The 22,512-nt window shown below is 40.6% G+C and overlaps 1 protein-coding gene and 1 long non-coding RNA gene across 2 annotated transcripts in view; both read left to right on the top strand.

Moving 5' to 3' along the window:
• Positions 1 to 1,502: 1,502 nt before the first annotated feature.
• On the top strand, positions 1,503 to 4,848 carry LOC109447852 (uncharacterized). Its single transcript, XR_002137424.2, has 3 exons — positions 1,503 to 1,680; positions 3,516 to 3,616; positions 4,702 to 4,848. It is a non-coding gene; the product is annotated as an uncharacterized LOC109447852 (long non-coding RNA).
• A 1,871-nt stretch (positions 4,849 to 6,719) lies between these two features.
• The window catches only part of HEATR6 (HEAT repeat containing 6), a 30,712-nt gene continuing 14,919 nt past the window's right edge, over positions 6,720 to 22,512 (top strand). The window contains exons 1-9 of the mRNA XM_019732543.2: positions 6,720 to 6,963; positions 9,177 to 9,284; positions 11,431 to 11,571; positions 12,030 to 12,145; positions 12,961 to 13,075; positions 14,536 to 14,637; positions 15,810 to 15,947; positions 17,874 to 18,172; positions 18,975 to 19,152. Coding sequence (XP_019588102.2) covers positions 6,745 to 6,963; positions 9,177 to 9,284; positions 11,431 to 11,571; positions 12,030 to 12,145; positions 12,961 to 13,075; positions 14,536 to 14,637; positions 15,810 to 15,947; positions 17,874 to 18,172; positions 18,975 to 19,152 — 1,416 coding nt within the window. The 5' untranslated portion in view covers positions 6,720 to 6,744. The remainder of the gene's footprint in view (positions 6,964 to 9,176; positions 9,285 to 11,430; positions 11,572 to 12,029; positions 12,146 to 12,960; positions 13,076 to 14,535; positions 14,638 to 15,809; positions 15,948 to 17,873; positions 18,173 to 18,974; positions 19,153 to 22,512) is intronic.

The following is a 22,512-nucleotide window of genomic DNA, read 5'->3' on the forward strand; positions in this document are numbered from 1 at the left end:
GGAGGCAGGCGAGGGCCCCATTGCCAAGGTGCTGAAGGCCCCAGTCAGGTCAAGCAACCCAAAGGCCAAACTGAGCGTGTGCTGAGGGCACCAGCAAAACAAGCACTCAATGCAAAATCAGAAAAGAGGACATCTGAAAAGAAAGGAGTATGATTGCAACATACGTTTGAGTTTTGTGCAATTTTGAAAACTACTTTTATTTCAAGTTTTAGCATTTTTTTTAATTTACAATTACATATGTAGACTATCACTATCATCTTTCAGTGCTTAGGTTTCTTTCTGGTCCTGACTCTGTTCCAGAAATTGGACACCAACCAATTTCAGTTTGGGGATAGGCAGGGTTGAGTTAAGGCAGTTTACAAAATTATTTTCTGACTTGCACCCACCCAGGGAAACTAATTTATGAGGTCAGTTGTTTGCCCGAAACACCTCCATTTGGTTGCATTTCAAAAACTGTGACAAATAAAGCATAACAGGGAGGGCCTCTTCCTGTAGCCCCAGAATTGGAACAAGGGTTCTTGGTGCAACATCAAGTACTCCACGTTCTAAAGAGAAGTCAGTCATCTCCCCAGGGTCTTATTAAGAGGCTGCAAACTGGTCCTGCCTTTCCCAGTCAGCCCTTATCTCACACACGTAAGTAAGACATTTCGTGGGATACAGTGTTCGCAGCCAAAAGTTACACATGCCTCTCCCCACCCCCACTGCCACTGGGGAGGGAAGAGGACATATTCTCCCCAAAACCAACTGTGTTTTAAAAAATCACTCATCTAGATCAGGAGTGCCCACAAGAAGGAGACAAAAGAAATCGCACTCCCCAGCTGGTTGGTTCCTGCAGGCTCACCCCACTCCCATCAGAATGCCTGATGACAGACATTCTGGAAGAGTTGAACATGTGTATCGGGAGTTTGGGTTCTCAGAAATGAAGGTGGACAAGATGAAGTGAAACTCTATGTTGAGAAAATGACATGTATGAGCTAGGCAAAGATACTACACCTGCCTAGGTATCCAGCAATGGAGAGAATCAGGCTGAAGCCAGAGGGACACTGAGGTCACCTTCTTACCACATGCAGGTGACCTAGGAGCACCCCTGCTGGCTCTCTTACTGCTTCTCCCTTCCATCAATACCAGAGGCACTAGGGTCCAGCGCCGGGAGGGGAGACGTGAAAGAACATACTGCATCCTCACTAGCTAGCACCCAGTTTCTAGGTTGTAATGTCTATATTCCTCATGCTTAGTACATCCTTGGCCCAGAAGAGACATCTGATACTTGTGTTGAAAAACGAGTGAATGAAAGTACATAATAAAAGTTATGACGCTCTCTGTTTTAGTCGCACTTTTCTTAGGAGTCTTACTTGTCGGTCAGAGAGGGTGTTCCCTTGGCTCAGAGACTTGCTTAGGTAACAATGTGGCACCGGCCAGGGTACACGTGGTTTGTGTTCTCCACAAATATTCAAGCAGGGTTCAGCCTCCCACAGTCCCTAGTCCCACCCCTGGCCTTACATTTCAACTCAGTGGGCGGAAGGGTATAAATTTCAGCTGTTCTCAGCCCTGCAGCCTTTTTACCAAAGACTTCCGACAGCACCATGAAGTCTGTAGGCTTCTTCCTCCTTGCACTGCTCCTCACCCTCAGCCTAGAGGGACAGGAGGTCCAGGCTGCCGTGAGACAGTTGCAACTTTTGGGTGAGTCCAGGAGGAAGGCAACTCCAGTCTTCTTTAAATGAGGGAGACAGAAAATAGGACATCAGGGCCCAGTGTGTGCAGAGGGAGGAGGGGAAGAAATAAGAGAAGGAAAAATAATTCTAGTCACTGCAGGGACCCACCTTAACTACAGAATCTCTCTTCTTCTGTCTTCATTTTCTCCCCTTCCTTTCTTTGGGTCACCCTTCCATCTGAACTCCCCTCTACTTCTCCCTTTCTACCCCCTCATCAGCCATCCTCTATCTCCGCAGCCTCTCTCTCTCTCTCTCTCTCTCTCTCTCTCTCTCTCTCTCTGTCTCTCTCTGTCTCTCTCGGTTTCTGCCTCTCTACAAACAGATTGGATTGTCTAGAGAAAATATTTTCTTAAACTTCTCTCCCGGGTCCTGTTCACAGATCTCATGATTTTTATCAGGAGCCAAAGTCTTTAACCTCTGCAACATCTGACATTTTTTTTGCCACTCCATCAATCCTCAAACTTTCTTTTCTCTTGGATTTTCTTCACTGTATCTCTTTCTTCTCCCTAAAGATTATTGCATGCAACTCTTACTCCTCTCTCTTCTTTGCTTTCCTCCCCGTACATGCAGCTGGTTGCCAAACACCATCCATTCTTTGAAATTGTCTCTTGCAGCTGTTCCTTCCTTTCCACCCACCATTGCCCCACTGCATTTCCAGCGCTGGTTACCCAACACGTGGACCAACACAATAACTTCCCAGCAGCTCTCCCTGCCTCTCTCTTCTTTCTGAAGTTTGCTTGCTTGTTGAATCATGGCTCTTTCTGTGCCCTCACAGCAGAATAATCTTTGTAAGTAAACAGCAATCGCATCCCTCTCTTGGCCTACCAAACGAAACCCAAACGCCTCAGGTCAAGCTCCAGTCTCTGTAACTTTGTCCCCTGCCTACTTTTCCTGCTTTGCTTCCAACTGTTCCCTAATACTTACCCAGCCTTCCATTTGCCAGTGCTCCCATATTCCTTGTATTTCAGGTGTGGAGGCAGAGGAGGCACCAAGGGCACAAGATTTAGGGAGGTGCTCGCTCTTAGGGTAGTGCAAGTACCTCCTTAAATTTTGCTCCTAAGGCACCTTGTGTGCTTCTCCCTAGCCCAGCCCTGTTCGTGAACTTTTGCTAGTAATTCTTTACTCTTCTGTCAAAACTTTACTACCCTCCTCAGTTCTGCCTTAAGAAGATTTTTATACTTCAAGACTCGCCTTTTCTGATTGAACTAATTGAGAGTAATGTTTTCTTTCTTCTGAGCCCCTTTAATCCTTTGGATATACCTCTCTCGGGACACTTGTCACAAACTGCTTTGCTTTTAGTACTTAAAACTTAAGTCTTATTTGCATTGATAGACTTTAAGCTGCTCAAAGGTAATGAATGACCCTATCTTACATCTTTGCATTTCCTGAATAATTTACGTCTATGCTTTATACATAGTAAGACATGAACAGTATAATGAGTGACCCAACTGCCGTGAGTGGGGACAAGAAGTCTTTACCCTTCTCACCATGAGTCGACAACAGTTAATAGAAACATGGAGGCATGGCATTGATTTTCTCTGAGGTCTGCAAGTACATAGTATGAGACCTCCCACCAGGCCCCCTTCCTACACATCTTTAAAGCAGGGCTTGCTTTACTGGGATTATGGGCATGCATTGTTTTTAACAGAAATATATAAGGTGTTAATGAGTATTCTGCCAGCAATCATTTACATTACATTATATATTGAACCAAAAGAAAAAAGTAGAGCTGGCTCCTTAATCAAGGGCTGCCCTCTCTGTGCCTAAAGCATGGCCGTCTTCAGTTGGTCTGTTCTCACGCAGGCACCTGCGTTGAGCTCTGCAGTAGTGACTGGGACTGTGATCCAGGGGAGCATTGTGTCAGCAATGGGTGCGGCCACGTCTGTGCTGCAGACTAAGGACAGGTAACAACATCAGGCCTTTTCATGGTGCCTCAAACCTTGTCCACCCCAGGCAAGCTGTACCCTTGGCCCTGATGGGACTTTCCAGAAATGGGTAGGACAGAAGCCTCTCTCTGTGTGGTCTCTCCCTCTTCATTCACCCTTCCCAAGAAAAAGAAGCATCTGTCACAGGGTGGTGGTTTCCAAACCTTTAAAATAATTGAATTACCCAGTATATAGTAGAGAGAAATCAGGCTATTGGATCAAAAAGGAGATAAAAATCACTTATAATCTCCATTCCAAAATGATGTCTGCTTGACACTTTGGTGAATGTTTTAAACACACGCCCAAATATATAATATAAAAATGAGATAATCTTGTACCTATTTTTATTTCTTGATTATTTCACTTAGAAATAGCTAGTAAACAACTTTTAATACCAACACTAATGCTTCTATACCATCAACTTTACTGGCCTTATTGAAGTCCATCATATATGCTCATATACTTAGCAACCTCCATTAATACATATTTAATATAGTTCTATTTTTATAGTATTAATATGGTGTAATGAATATTAAATTTGTATACATGACCTAATTAATTTTTGTTTGGATAAATTCTAAGAAGTGTAATTAATGACTAAAGAGTATGCTCATTTGAAGCCTTTGCACATTGCCATATTGACCTATGAAAACCTCTTTCCTGTAAAAATATTTCAGGGTCCTCACATGATAGCTTCTTTATCTTCAGTAGCTATTAAATGCAAAAAAAAAAAAAGCATAATTAAAAGCTACTGTGATTCAGTTTTGATTACAAATTAAGTTATATTAAACACAACAGAATCAACATATACTTTAAAAATAATCCATTTGTGTTCAGAATGTATTATTTGTCTAATCCACCTACAATCCTTGGGATGCTTTTGACCTTGCTGGCTCCTTGCAGGTGCTTATTGATTCCCAGAACTGGGAACTTTTGCCTTTCAATTGTATTTTGATAATTCAAGTGGATTCAGGTCTCACATATGATTTTTTTTTTGTCCATTTCTCAGGGGAAGAGTTATTTTAAGGGTCATTCTTCTCTAATAATTGCTCATCCCTTCCTAGAGTTGCTGTCTTCAAAGATGTGACAGTTCGGAGCTCCTTGCCCAGGAAGACAGATGAAAATAGGGAACTGTGACTGAAGATGACAAGGGATGTGGTGGGGAAGGAAAAAGAGTTGTTTCTTTAAATAAACCATCATTGTGAAAAGTACCCACACTACTTGAGTTATTTGGGCAGCGGTGATGAAAAGGAGGAGGAGGAGGAAGTGGGGGATAGATGACATTTGTTGGGCACTTGCTATGCATCAAGGACTGTGTTATGTTCTCCACAAGCATCATCTAATTTATCCTTCAACAACCTGTGACTACACTTATTATCATTACTGTTTTATGAATAAGGACACTGAGGTTTGGAGAAATTAAGTGATTTGTTCAAAGTCATACAGGAGATAGGTGTCAGGGTCTTAACTATAATGCCATGCAACCTAAGATGAGCTACACCAAACTCAAATCCTTTTCATAGTCTCTTTCATGGCCACCTCTTTGGTAGTGATGACCAGGCCTCATGTCCTTTTAGCCCAGTGTTTTGGACATCTCTTATGCACTGCTTTAAATACTCTTCACCTTGCACTTTAATTGTAACCCGTTTATCTCAGGCATCTATCTACTAGCTTAGCACAAGGTAACTTGTCAGTGTCTCACCCTCAAACTTGTACCCTATTATCCCACACCTCTCACTTTTGCCTCAGGGCTTCTTTGATTCTACAAGAGACTCACGCAGGAACCACCACATACTGATGCATACTCAACTTAGACGACTGGAGAATTCATGCTTGTTGGGGCAACGCTTGACAATAGAGGTCAAAGGCTGACAGATATATGCTTCCCCTTTCCTACCTCAGGAGAGAGGTTCTGAAAGCATTCAGTAAGGCTTATCAGAAATTCCTAGGGAGTGAGCAATCACTCACCCTTTGCAATGGCCAATTCGATAACACATACTTGTATTGATTCTCTTTTCTTCCCTGTTCATTCCTGAATAAGTCACTCACCTACTAACCTCATCTGAGGCTCTGCTTCAGAACTCAGACTGAAATATCAGTGACTAGGTCTTAGCTCCTGATCTGAGCAAATGCTTGAATATCAACAATACACACACATGCATAACCTACATATGCACATATCCCAAGAATAAACAATAATATACAAGCATAGTGAAATCTAAATTCAAACAAAAAATGTTTCTCCCCAAAGAAGCCCAGTCTTCAGAGAACTAGCTATCTAAAACAAACCCCCAATTGCCATTGCTAAACAGAAGTGTTTTATTCTCAGGATAAAACGTGTGCATTCAGGTGACCTCAAGGTTTCCTCTAAGAGCCATGGGTGAGAACTTGCTTCATATTTGCATAACTCAAAGGTTTTCTTAGTCTGCCCAAATGTTAATGTCAAGCCTTCACCTCTTGGGTGGATGAAAACTGTCCACAGCTATAAAAATGGCTCTTTTCCAGCATCTTGCTTTTCAAGTTTCAGGAAATCTTGGGGTGTCCAACCTCAACCAGGCTACCCTTAGGCAGGTTGTATGTTATATAGTTCAGTTTGAATTCCCAAATTACTTTTGTGTGGTGAGCTGTCTCAAGATCCACAGGAGGATTCACAGCCAGCTGCAGGGAATACTGGGGAACGTAACCTCTTTCCAGCGGGGTTTTATGCCTGGGGATAAAAATCAGGGGCTGTCATAGGATGTACGAAGAGTAGAAGAATGTCATAGAACTAGCTGCTTCTGCCACTGCCATCCACAGCAGCCCCTTTCCAAGCCCAGCCCGAATCTGCAGGCTGGTACTAAACTGGAATGTCAGCCCTGCTCAGGAACAAAGGTTTTGGGAAGACAAATAGAATTGCCTCTTTATAGTCAGGGCTCAAGAAAAGGTGGGCGGCGAACAAGTCTCCAAGCCAATTCCTGACGAGTATTTGCAAGGCACCCGTCTGAGAAATTGGCTCTTTGGTCTTGGAACCCTACGGCATCAGGTTCTAGTTCAAGTAAGGTATTTCCGGGACTGGCGCGCGGAGACAGGGATGCCCCGGAAGTGTTTCCCTGGTCGACGTAGGAAAGATGGCGACGGTACAAGTCGTCGGCTCCCTGCTGGGCGGGCCGCCGCGGGAGTTGCCGCTGGAGCTACCTGGCGAGCAGGGCAGGGGGTTCCGCCGCCTGTCGGCCAGGCTCTGCGCCCTGCGGCCGGATGACAGTAGCTCCGCCCGCACCGAGATCCACCTGCTCTTAGACCAGCTCATCTCCGAGAACTACAGCGAGGGCGGCGGCGTGGCCCCGGAGGTAGGCGGCGGGCCGGGCCGGGAGGACCCCAGATGCGCCTGCTGGCCCGGTCCCCACCCTTCAGGGATCCTCGCTGGTACTTCCGCCTGCCTCTCCCGGCTTTTCTCACCTCCACTTCGCGTTACTTAGTTCCAGGCTCGTTTGCTACCTCCGACCGTGGCTCTTTCCTCTTCTATCTGGAAGACCCTGCAGTTCTTTGCAAACTCGCATCTTTCATAACCCAACTTGACTTCTGCTGTGATGTCAACACAGGTGTCATCTCTGGTACCACCTTCCTGCCCTCTTGCTCCACTCCATGCATCCAGAATACTTTGTATGTAAAATTCACTGCTACTATTGATTAAGTATATGGCACGCGGACCACGTACTGTACTTACCCGTTCACAGTTCCAGGAAACCTAGAACCCGGGTACTGTTAGGTCTGTTTTACTGATAAAAACACTGAGGCTCATAAAAATCCAATGTCATATTGCTGGCAAAAGGCATAGCTAGAATTGGAACTTAAGTCTGTCACAAAATTTGCTGTTTTCCGTTCCTCCATGCTAGCTCTGCCCACTGCCTCCTCTTTGGAAGTATTCTGACTTTGAGTAATATTATTCACACACATCAGGCCTTGGATACTACCTACTGAATTCCCTGAACTCTTGACCCAGTCATTCCACTGCCGTCTGGTGCTCACAGGCACCTCAAACTTGACAGTTCCTAAAAATGAGTACATCACCTCCATATACACACACCATCCCCAACCCATTCTGTTCCCCTACACACACAAATGTGCACATGCAGTTTGCCAACTCACACAGGCACGAACTAGTTCTTCGCCTTTCCTTCCTTTCAGATCTTATCCAATCCGTATTCTTTAGCATCTATCTCATAAGTATTTCTCAGTCCATACTGTTGTCTCTGTTCCCATCACCAATGCCTTAGAGCCTCAGGCAAGCTGAGTCTTTCTTGGACTATTCCACTGTTCTCTTCTAAATTATCTCCTGCCTCCAGTCCAGCCTTCTCCAAACCACCCTTTGCTCTGCTACTAGAGTTAATCTTTTCTTTAGTGGAAAAAAATGTGATTAGAAAAGTAAAACTTTGATTTGGGAAGAACTTCAAAACATATTGGTAAATGGTCAAAGCAAGTTACAGAACAATTCATACAGACCAATATAGGCTGGGGAGGTTTAAAAATTTGTGTATATTTATAGATACAAAGAGTGCACAACAAAATAATAGTGTGTGTCACTAGGGAGCGGAGTGGATTTGAGGGAGTAATTGGGGACTTTTGTTTTATTTGTATAATTTGATATTTTTTGCACCCAAAATATGTGCCTTTCTACTTTCCTGTCCTGAGACTTCTTTTGTGCCTTGTGTGCAGTCATTTAAAACTTACTGTTCCTCAAGCACCTACTGGTATTTTACACCTATTAGTATTCCAAGTCTTTGCACATTCCATTTCCTTTGCTTGCAATGTCTTTCAGTGCCTTGTCTATCTGCAGATTTTAACTCATCCTTCAAATAATTCCAGATTCTGCTTAAAAATCACCTTTATAAGACTTCCCTAATTACCATTCCCCCAGAGTTTATACTTAATTCTTTCAGCACTTAATTCACTTTAAGTATTTGTGAATATTTCTGTCTCTCTCACTAGATTGTGAGCTTTTGGAGGTTCAGAAATAGGTTTGTTTACCTTTGGAGTGCCAAGAACTAGCGTACTACCTGGCACATAGTAGGTGCTCAGAGCCTTTTCAGTCAATAAACATCAATGGATAAATGAATAGTATTATTTGCAAATAGGTTCCTTTTTTTCCCCCAGAATTTTCTAATTTTACATTAAATTCATCCAAGCATCATTTCTGATTTTCCCACTAGCATTGAAAATCAAACCTGGTTTGCTACTTTTTGGTATTAACTAAAATGTATGCCTTAATATTATGGAATCCTTTCTTTGGTTATTTAATTGTACTGTCTCTGCATAGAGATTCTCGAGTCTTTCGCCTGACAAAAAGCATATTGATTCTTTTTCTTCTATTTTTTTGGCACATCCTATTTTTATGCTGTCATTTCATTTTCCCCCCTACTGTCTCAAATTTCATCTTTTCCCAATTTGTGAACATTCACTTTTATTTTCCCATTTGGCTGTGCTTTTTTTTGGGGGGGAGGGGTTTTCACTTTAACTAATAGGTATATCACCTTTCCATTGTCTTTTTTATTTTTTTTTGTAGGATGTCAGTACGCTTCTTGTCCAAGCTTGCCGACTGGTGCCTGTTAATCAGAATCATCTTGTCAGCAAAGTGTCTCAGCTTATCCACCATTTACTTAACACATTACAGGTAATCATTTTTGTAACTTTAGAATTCAGATCATGAAGTTTGAGAATAAGTACCTTTGAAATACTTCATCTGTGATAGGTATGGTAGGCTGGTCTTTTGAGAAGCTATAGAAAAAGCAAATGCCCACTAAGAATGATATTAAAAGAAACAGACCAAAAAAAAAAAAAAAAAATTCTGCACAATTCTAGAAGTTTCTCTATTAGAGGTATTTCTTTTTGTTTGGTTCAAGAAACCAGTATCATTTAGGCCCCCAACTCTTAGAATTTTTGTTGAAAAATGTATGTGGCCAACATATATCTAAGAATAAATTGAAATAATCCCCGACTTCTTTCCTACCAATATTGTTTCCTTCCTCTTTCCTAAAGCTACCATTTTTGTGGTCTACTTTTGGTTTTCAGAGAACATGAGAAGTAGCTTGGGAGCCAGAGGACCCTAGATAAAAAGACCCCTTTATTTGTATCAAGGTCTTACTATAGCTCCCTTCTCTCCAGAACCTTTTCCAACTTGCTAAATAAATCTGTTGTCTTTTTAAGAATAGTTAAAAAAAATTAAGGCTGTTAACCATAGGCTACCACATGAGTAGGTGAATGCAGTTCGCAGAAAACTTATCAATTAGCATTACGTAATCTAGGGTGCTGCTGGCCGAAAGAAACAGAAAAAACAATCCAGAGTAGCGAAACAATATTTTAAAAAAAAATTACGTCGCATTACAAGCCCTAAGGGAGGCAGCTCTAGGGACACTTAAAAATCAGAGGATTGCTGACATCTTTCCATTCTGCTATCTGCAGAATGGGGGTTATCCTTCGCCAGCATCTCTCACAGTCCTGAGGTGGCTGCTTCAATCCTAGGCATCCCATGCAAAATAAATAATACCCAGCAGAAGCAAAAGAACTGAGGATTTTGTGTCTTTTTATTTAAGAATGAGGAAATTTGTCCCATAGACTCTTCAGCAGACCTCCCCTGATATCTGGCTGGGGAGACCTAGGTCATCTCATAGCCCCTCTAGACCGGTTTGAGCATAGGCATGGTATTACCGTGAGTGGCTTAAACTGGAGGTTTCAACCGTGGCGGCACCGTGGAATCACCTGGAGGGCTTAAGCTTCCTAGATGATTCCAATGTGCAGCTCAAGCTGGGCACTATGGGTATTTTGGATTGGGTAATTCTTTGTGTGGGGTAGAGGGGGCTGTCCTGGGGATGTTTAGCAGGATCCTTGGCTTCTGTCCACTGCATGCCAGTAGCGTCACTCCAATTGTGACAGTGAAAAATGTCTACAGACATTGCCACATGTTCCCTGGGGGACAAGATTACCCCTCGTAGAGAACTACTGTCTTAGACTAATTAGGATTTACCCTTAGGTCTCATGTGGGAGAGGAGGGCACCCAAATAAAATCTACCCTGCCAGCAAGAAAAGAGGAGGTAAATGCTGGTAGGGACCAACAGTGCCTGCTACGTGCGACTTCCTAAATGCAATAAGGCTATTTTCAAGTGTAGAATTTTTCAAATTGATGTGAATGCTTCTGAATGTTTACTATTCTCATGTATATCATCTTTGTAACACTGGCAATTGGAATAGTTTCTAATCACCTATGGCATCTACAGCCCTTAACCAACTCTCTAGCATTTGATGATAGTTTATGTCAATTGTCTGTGAGTTGGTTAGCCCACTTTTTCCCAACAAGATTATAAACAACTTGAGGACAAGGATATGCCATCTCTCCCATTTGTATTCACCCTATTATGTTAGAGACATAGTAGGAATTTAGTAGACATATTTATTTACAATGTATTTGTTGAGTGTTTACTATGGATAAGGCAATTTAGTTGAATTGAGAAATTTTAGTGGATTGAGTCTTACATATCCGTGTACTTACAGCTGCCAGTGTCTGGTTAGTTCAAGGAAAAGTTGCCATGGTTCTATTTTGAGTGAAGGAGTAAAGGGGAAGAAGTGAACGAGGCCCTGGGGCAAGGAGACATCTCTGTCTTGCTCGAACTTTCAAGGCCTTTAGAACTGATCTTTTTGACATAAAGAAGATGGGCACACAGGCACTCTCTTACACAGCTTGATTCAGATGAGCATACATGTCTGGAAAGAATAAGAAAATTTTTTAGAAGTTAGATCACATGTATTTTTCCCTCTGTTGATAGGTAATTGTTGATGAACAGAACCTGGATTTCCTGTTGGCGTATACGATTTCCGCTCTTCAACAGTGCAGCTCCTGGACACACGTGAAAATTCTTCAAGCCCTGGCAGCTCTGGTTTACTGCAATGGCTCCAAATGTCAAAAGGTAGTTTAAAGTGTGTTGTCTTTCATTTAGGGGCACAGGCTCTGAACTAACTGGCCTGTGTTCAGGTTTCTGTCCTGTCATTAATTAGATGTGTCACCTTGAACAACCCTTACTCCCTCTAAGCATCGTTTTCTCATGTGTAAAATAGTTCCTCTGAGGATGAAGTGAGATAACACGTATAAAGTGTTTGGCACTCGGTAAATATTAACCATTATTATTATCATTATCACTACCCTTCAGCCAAGACTGAAGAGCTTCCCCACCTCCATAGGCTGGGAATGACGATCCTCACTGATGTTTTTTGGCATATCTTTGTGTGACTATCTGAAAGAGTTACCTAGCAGCTAGTTTTTTGGTACTTAACTGTCCTTTAGTTAAAAAAAAATGAAATCTGTCTAAAGAGTGGTTATTTTCCAGAAGCTGTTCTTTGACCAACATTGGCTGTTACTTTGTTTTAGTACCTCCCAGACTTATTAGGCAAGAGCGGACTCTTGATGAAGTTGAGTGACTCGACTCAGTCTGACCCAGAAGTTAGGAGAGCTGCAGTGCATTGTATGGCAAACTTATGTCTCAGGTATGTAGATCCAATCAGGTTTCCCAGGTGTCATGAGACAGGGCCTCTCCTGGGCCCTTTGGAGCTGGTTCGATCTGTCTGAACCCAGAGCCACCTCAGAAAAATAACCTACTTTGCATTTCCCATGTTCTTTGCTAATAAGATCATCTTATATTGTTTATTTTTAATTTTAATATTGCTTATAAAGAAAACTTGTAAAGAAATGAAGGAAAAATAGACTTGGACCTTATCCCTAAAGTACAGGAAAAGTGATATATGTGCAATATGCCAAGGTTTTGTTTTCTGTTGGTACGAATTCTAACCTTATTCGGTCTTTTAGAAGGATATATGCATAGGAATTTAAGCTTTGGTGAGATTTATGTGTCAAGGCCAATTTCTTCTAAGAAAATGAGCAGCACAAACTTGCACTGATGGATGATAATCTCGTCTCTACATTGCAGTGTTGTTCAGTGACTAGGAAGGCAGGTTCAGCTATGACTCTGGCTCGACAGGACCTGCCTGCGTTATTTCCCTCTAAGCACTGAAGAGTAGAACTAAATGAGGTTTCTCTTTCTCCATACTTCTTCCACTACAAAATTCTGTAACTTTTCCCTATGAAAACCATTTTTCCTTCTTCCTATTCACTCCAGTCTCAAGCCTGTCCCACAGCAGTAATTAATTAACCAAAGCGCACAGTCTCCCATAATGGCGTTTCATTCAAGGGTATATTCCAACTCCGTTAATCTATATTACTGCTACTTTTCATTCTTATTCTTTTGCAAGCCCCATTTCGAAGGAGACCAAGTCTGAGTTGCTTTCTCTGTTACATGTTTTAGTGTACCAGGACAGCCGTACTTGGAGGAGACCTACCAGAGTATCTGCTTCCAAACCTTCTTGACCACTTTGCAGTCTCCAAAATTGTCTGACATGGATGATATCACATATTGTATGGTAGGTGGGACCACCACTGATCTTGTGAATGTTAGAGATGTGTCTAGAAGCAGCAGTGCAACAGAAGCTGTTACCAAAGAGTTTAATTTGGTTGCTGTATTCGTTTTATCTAGAGATACAGGCAGAAGTGGAATGTTGATAACCTAAAAAGACTAAAGTCATGCCTTTGAGGTTTAAATTACAAGAAACTGTTTTGTTTGTTTGTTTTGTTTAGCCATTGTTTTTGTTTTGCAATTTTAGATTTTTAAAGAAAGTTTTTTCCTCCTCCTGACTATAAAAGCAATACAAATTTAGACTAGCGACTGTCTTTTAGATAGAAAGGTAAGGAGTGGATTCAACAATATCTGTAATATTTTATTTCATTTTTTATAACTCTGATGCAGATATGACAATTTATTAACATGTTTTAAATTCTGAGTAGCACATTTCAAAAATTACAGATCTAAGATTGCACAAGTTCTTTATAGTTCTCTGCTCAGATATAAGCGTTGGAAATAATTTGTTCTACAAGCTCCCACATTTTTTTTCTATATATAAATGATCATATTTATAATTTTTAAATGGGATGATATTAAATACGCTGTTTTACCACTTTCCTTTTTAAGCTTAATACCTCTTAGACCTCTTTTCAATACCTGTTGTCATGCCTCATGTTTTCTAACTCTGTTGCTGGGAGACCTTGGGCCTTAACTTCCAATTTTAGTATATGTGCTGCTGAAGCGAGCACGAGCCTTAACTTCTTGAGCCTCCATATTCCTCTTCTCTGAAATGGGACAAATGATATACCTGCCTTGTAGAGGTCTTATGAGTAGTACATGAAATAAAACATGTAGAGAGCTTGCCAAAGTGCGTGCAATTATTATTGTTGAGTTTCACATGTAGCCGAGGTTTAGCTTCTTACATATTCTTTGTCATAATTGACAGAAATTGAAGTTTTTTTTTGTGTTCCCACTGTTTCAAACAAGGCTATAAGTTCACATCCTCTCTATCTGGGGAGTATTTCTTAAGGACAGAATCCTAGAAATGAGATTACTGAGTCAGAAAATCAATCTTGATCAGAATTGCCCTCCAGAAACCTGTCCCCACATATGTTTCTTTGCCTCTAAGAACTGCTCGGTTGTTGCATTATAGAGATTTCCCGCCTCTGATCTCTGCTGCCATTTTTTTCATTCCTGTTGCATTCTTCCTACTAAACATCTCTTCTTTGTTTCTTACTTGCCATTTGTACATGCTGGTTTATAAACATGTATGATAAGACCACTCTTATTCAATAATTAGTAGACGTTAGAAGAGAAGATCTCTTCTCTTGGACCTTCATCTCTGCTTCCCCACCCGTCTAAAGGTTTTTTTCATCATCATCTAAAAACTTTTTCTCCTCCATCCTAAATGGTGCTAGAAAGTTGATGCCTAGACAACCAAATTTCATTTACCTTTTAACTTGGTCTCCTTTTTCCCCCTAGTTGTTACAAAATGCATTAAAAGGTATACAATCTCTTCTAAATGGTGGGAAGATGAAACTGACAGAGACTGATGAACTTGGAGCTCTCCTAGCTGTGCTAAAGGTAAGGCATTGTCTGCTTAAACCCCACATCCTTATAATGGCTGGTGTCTTTCCTATTTAAACCCCAGGCATAAGGACCACTTTCCATGATCACTGCAAGGCTAGCTTTAGGATATTATATTTTAAGAGAGAAGACTAAAATGTTCACATTCCAGCATACTTAAAATGAATTGAAAACAATAAGCCTTGCTTTAGTAAATGTATCAAAATTCTAATATTTCATCTGTGAATTTTAACTTTGGAAGGGAATAGGTTATGAGGTAAGATCTGTAGATAATTTTTGATTACATTGAACCTTCTTGTACTTGAAAGAAGAACCAGGGTTTCTCCTTGGCTCTTGCCCCCGTGTGGTAGGCAGGCCAATGAAGATGTTTGTCAGATATAGTCACGGGATGTGGAGTACAGCATAGCGAATTGTCGATGGAATTGTAACAGCTATGTACGATGTCAGAGGGGCAAGAGATTGGGGGAGGGGAGGTTATCACTCTGTGAAGGGTGAAATGTCTTAACTATTACGTTGTTTTGTACACCTGAAACTAAAAAAAAAAAAAAAAAGATTGAGGGAAGTTAACAGTAAAAAATAAAACAAAACAAAACAAAACAAAAGATGTGTGTCAGTAGGCTGCCAATCAGTAGGAAAGTCAGGTCAGCCTCTCTGGGGCCCAGCTGTCTTCAGTTGAGCAAGGAAATAGTAAGAAGCTTTGTGCTGGCCTCAGATCAAAGCCATGTTTGATCATGACTAAAATTTTAATTCTTTCCCTGTGTCATTTCCTCTGTTCCTAAATAGAGAGATAGCTAGATGTGGACAGGGGTAAGCTGAAAAAATGATAGATTGGTAAAAAAAAACCACAAAAAACAGAGAGAGAGAGAGAGAGAGATAATAATTGGATAAGACTGGTTGGATACATTTTTTAACTTAATAAATAAAAATAATCAGTAAATAAATAAACTGAAATCAAGCCTACCCTGATCTGGCCAAAGCAGACCCAGCTATAGGCTGAGGAGATTAGACTCTTAAGTCCTAAACTAGCTTCAAGCCATCTATTTTCTGTCTCATTTTTTATTTCATTAATTAAGTTTCTAAACATTAATCTGTTTGAGCTAGAACATGATGAATAATTCTGGTTTTTGATTTATGTTTTTTGTGTGTGTTTCCTTAATCATCGTCATTAGAAATCCATGTTTCATGGACTCCCTGGAGTAAACATAGAGATGCCCAAAGTGTTATACCCCACTCCGCTTCCTCAGTACGATGGGCGGCCACCTGTCAAACCGCAGCAATCGGAATCCAGCGCTTCTCGCCCAACTCTGGTACATTTATGTCTATTTAGATTTAAGCTGCAGATCGTTTTTAATTGTTTGCTATGTGTTTTCTGTGATATGCATCACTACTGTGCCAAAGGCTCACCTTGAATTGGATTCCATTTCGGGGTTTTAGCATAGTAAATTTAAATTCATCACAGTGCTGAAAATATCAGTTAGAGTATCTTACCCTCCTAAGATGTCCAGGCAGTATAGCAGCTATGAAAATAGGCATTCGCTTTACCCCCAAAGCCAAGCATCCTCATCCCTCAAATGCTCGAGACCACAGGTCAACAAACTTTTTCTGCGAAAGGCTAGCTGGTCTTTCAGATCTCTGTTGCAACTGCCAACTCTGATGTCCTAATGCCAAAGTAGCCATAGACACTATGTAATGAATGAGTGTGGCTGTGTTCCAGTAAAACTTACTACAGAAACAGGCTGTGCGCTGGGCTGGAGTTGGCCTTTGGACTGTAATTTGCCAACCCCTCTCTAGACCATTAGAACCCGTTGTCGGTCAGCTCACTATCTCCACACTCCTTACGTTCACCAGATTGCCCAGCCTTTCCAGATAGCTGCCATCTCCCTCATGTTTCTGTTGGAGAAGCTAGAATATACAGATATATAGCCAAGGTATTGCATATAGAAGTGTAATACCTGATACAAATGCTTATGATTAGGAATTCTGTCACTTATTCAACATTTACCATACATTTGCCAATCCCAGACATTGTGCCAAGCATTTAAGTAAATGGACTGTTTTTAGGAGTTTGGGGGAGCTACAATGCAATGTAATGATTTCTTTCATCAGAATGTTCACAGGGTACTTGGGAACACATTCAAGACACCTAATCCAATTGAGGAGTAAGAAGTCCTTTAAAAAGACGTGGTGGCTGAACTGAGTCTCAAGAATGAGTAGGCGTATAGAGAAGGAAGGAAAGTGTGTTATTCCAAGGGGACAAAAGGTGTATCAACGAAGAGAATGAGAATGCGTGCAGCCCACTGTCGTCCAGTAGGGCTAGAGTGTCAGGCGTGAGGAGGGGAGAGCTGGGGCAAGTATGTAGCAGAGGCCAAATTATAAGGGTCTTAGATAGTATGCCAAGGAATTTGGGCTTTTATCATATAGGTGGTGGGGATTCATTGAAAAATAATATATAGCGGAGTGATGTGATACGATTTGCATTTCAGAGAAATCACTGTGGTAACAAGTAAAAGGGTTTGAGTCTGGAGCCACATTAATAACCTAAGGTAGACGTGATGAGGACCTTCTGCCCCAACGTCAGGGACTTTGAGAATGGAGAGGCGGGCACCTATTCCAAAGATACTTGAATGTCAGAAAGAAAGAAGTAGGAGAAAAGCTGCCTTTTACTTGGTGTCTGCATCTATAGAGCCCCAATGTCTTAAAACATGCATTGTTGTAATGGATTTACGTCTTTCTTATGCATCTAGAGTGTTACTAACTATGTATCTTTTTTGGGAGAACCGAGAAAAATAGTCACTCAAGTCATTTCCTATAGATTAGATTCTCTTGCGGAACCCCAGTTGAGAAGGCCGAATGCTTTCGCAACAACTGTGCAAGGTAGCCGTGGTATTACCCTTACACTTACAGATGAGGAAGGGCAAGCCCAGCGAAGCTAAACAGTTTGCCCAGGGTCACAGAGGTAGAATGTAAACCCAGGCAAAAACCAAGTTTCGCTCTGTCCCACATTTTTCATTGTGGTACCTTGCTTCTTACAGTCTCACAGGGTATGTGTAAGCACTCAGAATAGTGCCTAACACATAGGGTACTAAGTAAGTGCCACTTTTCTCTCTTCTCTCTTCCAACTACATGTTGGGGACATACTTGGCAATTACCAAATGAGAAAGTACTAGTAAGTCAGTTAAAAGCTGTTTTGAAATAGCTATCATAAGTATGTTTTCATTTGCTCCTCACACCAGAATAAAAAGAAAAAATCAAAAGTAAAACCAAAGAAAATCCAGCAAGGTGAGGAGGAAGAGGAAGAATCCAGTGGTGAAAGAGAAGCAGCCCCAGTCACTGGCTTGGGCAGAGTGAACCTGTATGAAGGGAGTACTGAGGGTGCCTCCTCCTTGGGTGTCCAGAGTTTCCCATTGGATGGAAGTGGAGTGGTAGGAACAGATCGAGGCTCCCCAGCCTTCAGTTCTTCCAGCTGGAAAAGGGTCAGCAGCAGTGAGTCAGATTATTCTGATGCTGAAGGAGGCATGCAGAGCAAAATGAGGTAGTAGTATTTTGTTATATTTTTATGCCTTATATTCTAAGTTGCATGTACATTTTTATAACTTTGCTAAGTTATATGACTGCTGCATGTGACTTAAGTTGAAAAAGTCCCATTTATGTGGGACTTTGCATTACTCTGCGTTTTGCCTTGTTCTCTTGATCTGCTTTTGTACGTATCGTTCCTCTGCCTGGTATAGTCTTGCACTTTTTTTTTTTTTTTTTGCCTTTTTGCCTCATTAATCACCACTCATCTTCAGTATGGGCTTAGCAGTCATATCTTCTGAGAAGCCTTTTTCGACCCCCTCATTCTGGCTTAGGTACCCCTTCTATGTGACCCTTCTACCTACTCCTGCCCTAGTGTTGATCATAATGTGTTGTTGTTTCTTCAACCGTCCATCTCTGCCATTAAAAGCTAGTCGTGTCTGCCACCCTGAGCACAATGCCTGGCACATACACGAGGATACTCGGTACATGTTTGTTGGATGGATGGCTACTCTGCAGTGTCTCATATCTATATCTAACACTCGTTTCCTGACATCAAAATGCTGCCCTCTTATTCTCTATCTAGTTGTGTTTTATTAATTGTCGACTTCATTAACTTGTTATGTAAACAAATTGCTTTAACGTATTCTGTATTTTGAAAAATAAGTTTTTGTAATATCATGTTGGTATCTTTAAGATTTATTCAGAATGTTGAATTTCTCAATGTATTATTTGAGTTGGCTGAAATAAATAGTATTTCCTGCTTATATTTTTAAAAACTATTAAAAGACTCTTTTTTTCCCTTCTCTTGGTTATTAAAGGTCTTACCAAGCCAAAGTTCGCCAAGGAGCATTAGCTTGTTTTCTTTCTACTATAAAATCAATAGAAAAAAAAGTTCTTTATGGCTACTGGTCAGCCTTTGTTCCTGATACACCTGAGCTCGGAAGCCCACAGTCTGTTTCCTTGATGACTCTTACGTTAAAAGATCCTTCCCCAAAGGTAAGAGCATTTAAATTCTAAGCATTATTCTAGGAAGAAAAACTACACATCTTTGTTGTTTTCTCACCCTATCCAATTTTATCTGAACACAGCTCTTACTGATACCACCCCAAGTCCTAACTTGAGAACCACTAGATGGGCAGGATAGGAAATGGGCTTATGTGAGCAACGGGTTGAGGAAGAGCCCACTGATGTCACCTCCTGCCCCAGGTCCTGCTTGAAGCTGAGCGCACTGAGTAATTGCTTTGTTGTCCCCTTTAAGCTGTCACGAAGCAGCTGTGTTTCTCTCTCTTTTATGAAAATGTTGATTACTATGGTATTTGTAGTAGGAAAAAAATAAGAAATGACTTAAACCTCAGTGGACTATCATGGTACATAATAGTTATGAAGGATGTGTGAGGCTTAGAAAAATCCTTACGATGTTCTATGAAAGTATAGGATATTGAATTCCTCTCAAAGTGGATAGTTTTATTTAGGCCAATGGTATTATTCCTTTATTTGTAAGATATTTCCCTTAAAAAGAAAGAGAAGGGCAGCAATACACTGGAACTCCCTATGATCAGCTCCTCAAATACTTAATTACTATATAAGAAAACTTCTATATGACCCTTCAAAAGATTTTACAGGGTCATATAGTTAAGTTAGCTTCAGTTATACACACACAAAAAAATGCCTTGTAGGTTATTTTAAATACCCAATATCCTAAGTAGTTAAACCCATAGAAATTTTTCAGATTGACTGAATCAATAGCAAATGAGAATCTGGGAGGACAGATACAAATCAGTCATGAAGCCATTCTAATAATTGAAAGGAAAACTGCTGTAAAGGTTAAAATACATGTGTATATATTTGTTGAAAGGCCCTCCAGCTGAGGGGAGCTGCCACACTAGCCAAGGAGATGGTGTCGTGGAGCAGTTAGCAGGCCACGTAAACCACCTGCACTGCAGCTGAGGGGATGTGGGACGTGTGAGTTTGGGATACGAGAGGTCGGAGGTCATTTCTGATGAAAGTGGATTGAAACAATGTTCATGATGTCTATATCTTTATATTTTTTAAATGTTTGCATTTGACTTAGAGTGCCATGAGAAATTTTACATACTGCAAAGTGGTCCTCCTTGATTTGAGTACCTTTCAGATATGTTTTTGCTGTTTAACTTCAGTGAATACAAGAAATGTGATGAGTGGAAAAAAAAAAAAAAATACAGAACTTCCTTTTGGGAGCTGTCCCAGGTCCAGTGAAGATCCTGGAGAACCAGTCATCATTCTTAAAGAGGATTTTAAAAAGATCATAATATATAGTGATTAAAATTCACCAGTTCAGTGTAATGGCAATGATTATACTCAGTCGATTTTTTAGCAGGTATTAAGTGTGGAAAGATGTAAATAAGTGTAGTGGTTATTGTACGCAATGAGGCTTGGAGCATACCTTTGCAAACTGTCCATAGCATAATGAATTGTGCCACATGTGAAGGTATTTTGGAAGATGATGTCATTGTGAGAGGCTTTTTATAAACACTTCTGGAAAGTTGTGCACAAACTTAAAAGTACCAGTTCATATAATTGGAATGGATTGATCAGAGCTAGATTAAAAGGTGCAGCCCTATGGAAAGGCTGTGTGGTTCTCTTCTTAGGCGCTCACTGAGGATGGAGCTGGGTGACTGAAGTTTCTCTTAGCCAGGATGAAACATGACAAGACAACAATAGTGTATCTTGTCATTGAAATGCACAGTGATGATCGTTTGAGGTTGTGGCAGCTCTGATATGACCTGTTGTAGGTCAACTGGAAGCGCGATTTTCACTGATACACTGAGAAATTTTCCAGAGAGAAATGGATAGAAGGAAAGATGATTGGACTCTTCCAATCAGAGCACCAACACTAACAGAGATTACTTTCAGGAAATTGGAATATGAAACTCTAGAATGACTCATTAAGAAGGAGAAAACTTAGAAATTTCCTTTAGGATTTGGCAATTTGGGAAGTTGTCACATGTTTACATGTTAGAAATGTGCTTCAGAAAGCATATCCTGTGTTTCCAGGCAGCATATTACAATCAGTAAAATAATGCAACTAATTTAAGAATTTCTTCTGTATGATTTCCTCAGGAGTTACAAAGGTAGATTATGTAGATACAGCAACAAGATTTGATCTAAGGAACAAACTAAACTATAGGGCAAACCTTCCTCTTGTTACTTTGAGAATTGTCCTGATTTTCAAATTCCATGATGATTATTTATTTCTCTTTTAGATAGCTATGAAATGTGGAAGCAAATCAAAATCTAGGTAATAGATAGCATAACTAGGAAAGAGGAAAAAGAGTTGGAATTTTTAACTGTCATGGAGTGCTAGATAATCAGGTTTTATCCCAATGGCCAACCAAGAACAGACGACCTTTGCTTGGATATCTCTGAAGTAGAGACCCTGACACAATGTTCCAATGCCTCCACTTAAAAGGCAACCAACTTTGGGAGCATGATCCAGTGAAATTAACCCTGAACATGAGTGAAGAACCATTAGTACTTGGACAAAGCCAAAGAAGAGAACAACCAGATGCCCTGCGTTGAAACCTCCCTGGTACCCATTCCCAGGAGTGACTTCTTTACCACCCTCCCAGAAATATTCTGAGACCAAATATACATAAAAGAGGAAAAAATAACACTGGACGGAGCTACCTTAGCAGACATTTCTGCTACATTCTTAAGTAAAAAAGGAGAAGTGCTTTCCTGTTTCTGTGCCTTTGAGCAAGACTTCGTGCCCAAGGTGGTGAAACTGAGCACCTGGTGTTTATAAGATTGAAAAGTCTTTCCTCCGTCATTTTAAATATTCAGACAATAAAAACTTAATCAAGAAAATGACCGCTCTGGAGATCTGCACCCCTAATGGTTTGCTTACACATCAGTAATTTCTGCTGAAAATGCTGATTAGAACTGGTAAACAGTATATTAAATATTGATATAAGAATAAATGAAGCTGCACCTGAACTGGATTCAGTGTCATAACTCGCATTTTATAACACAAAAGATAAAGAGGGTTTAAAAGGAATTACATCAGAGCTATGAGAAGTATAATTTGATATAGTATCACATTTCTGTATAGATTTTATACTGCAGTGGTGAAAAATACCCAATTTCAGTGACATTCCTTTTGTTTTCATCTGTCATAGTCATGATGAGAAGTATAATTCAATATAGTATCACATTTCTGTATAGATTTTATACCGCAGTGGTGAAAAATAACCAATTTCAGTGACATTCCTTTTGTTTTCATCTGTCATAGTCATGAATGCTTTTTCCTTCTTAGGGTACCAAAGTTAATTGACCTGAATAGTTTTGATTTTTAAGCACCAATTCATTTCTTTCACA

Source organism: Rhinolophus sinicus, linkage group LG15 (assembly GCF_036562045.2).
Source record: "Rhinolophus sinicus isolate RSC01 linkage group LG15, ASM3656204v1, whole genome shotgun sequence".
Classification (NCBI taxonomy): Eukaryota; Metazoa; Chordata; class Mammalia; order Chiroptera; family Rhinolophidae; genus Rhinolophus; species Rhinolophus sinicus.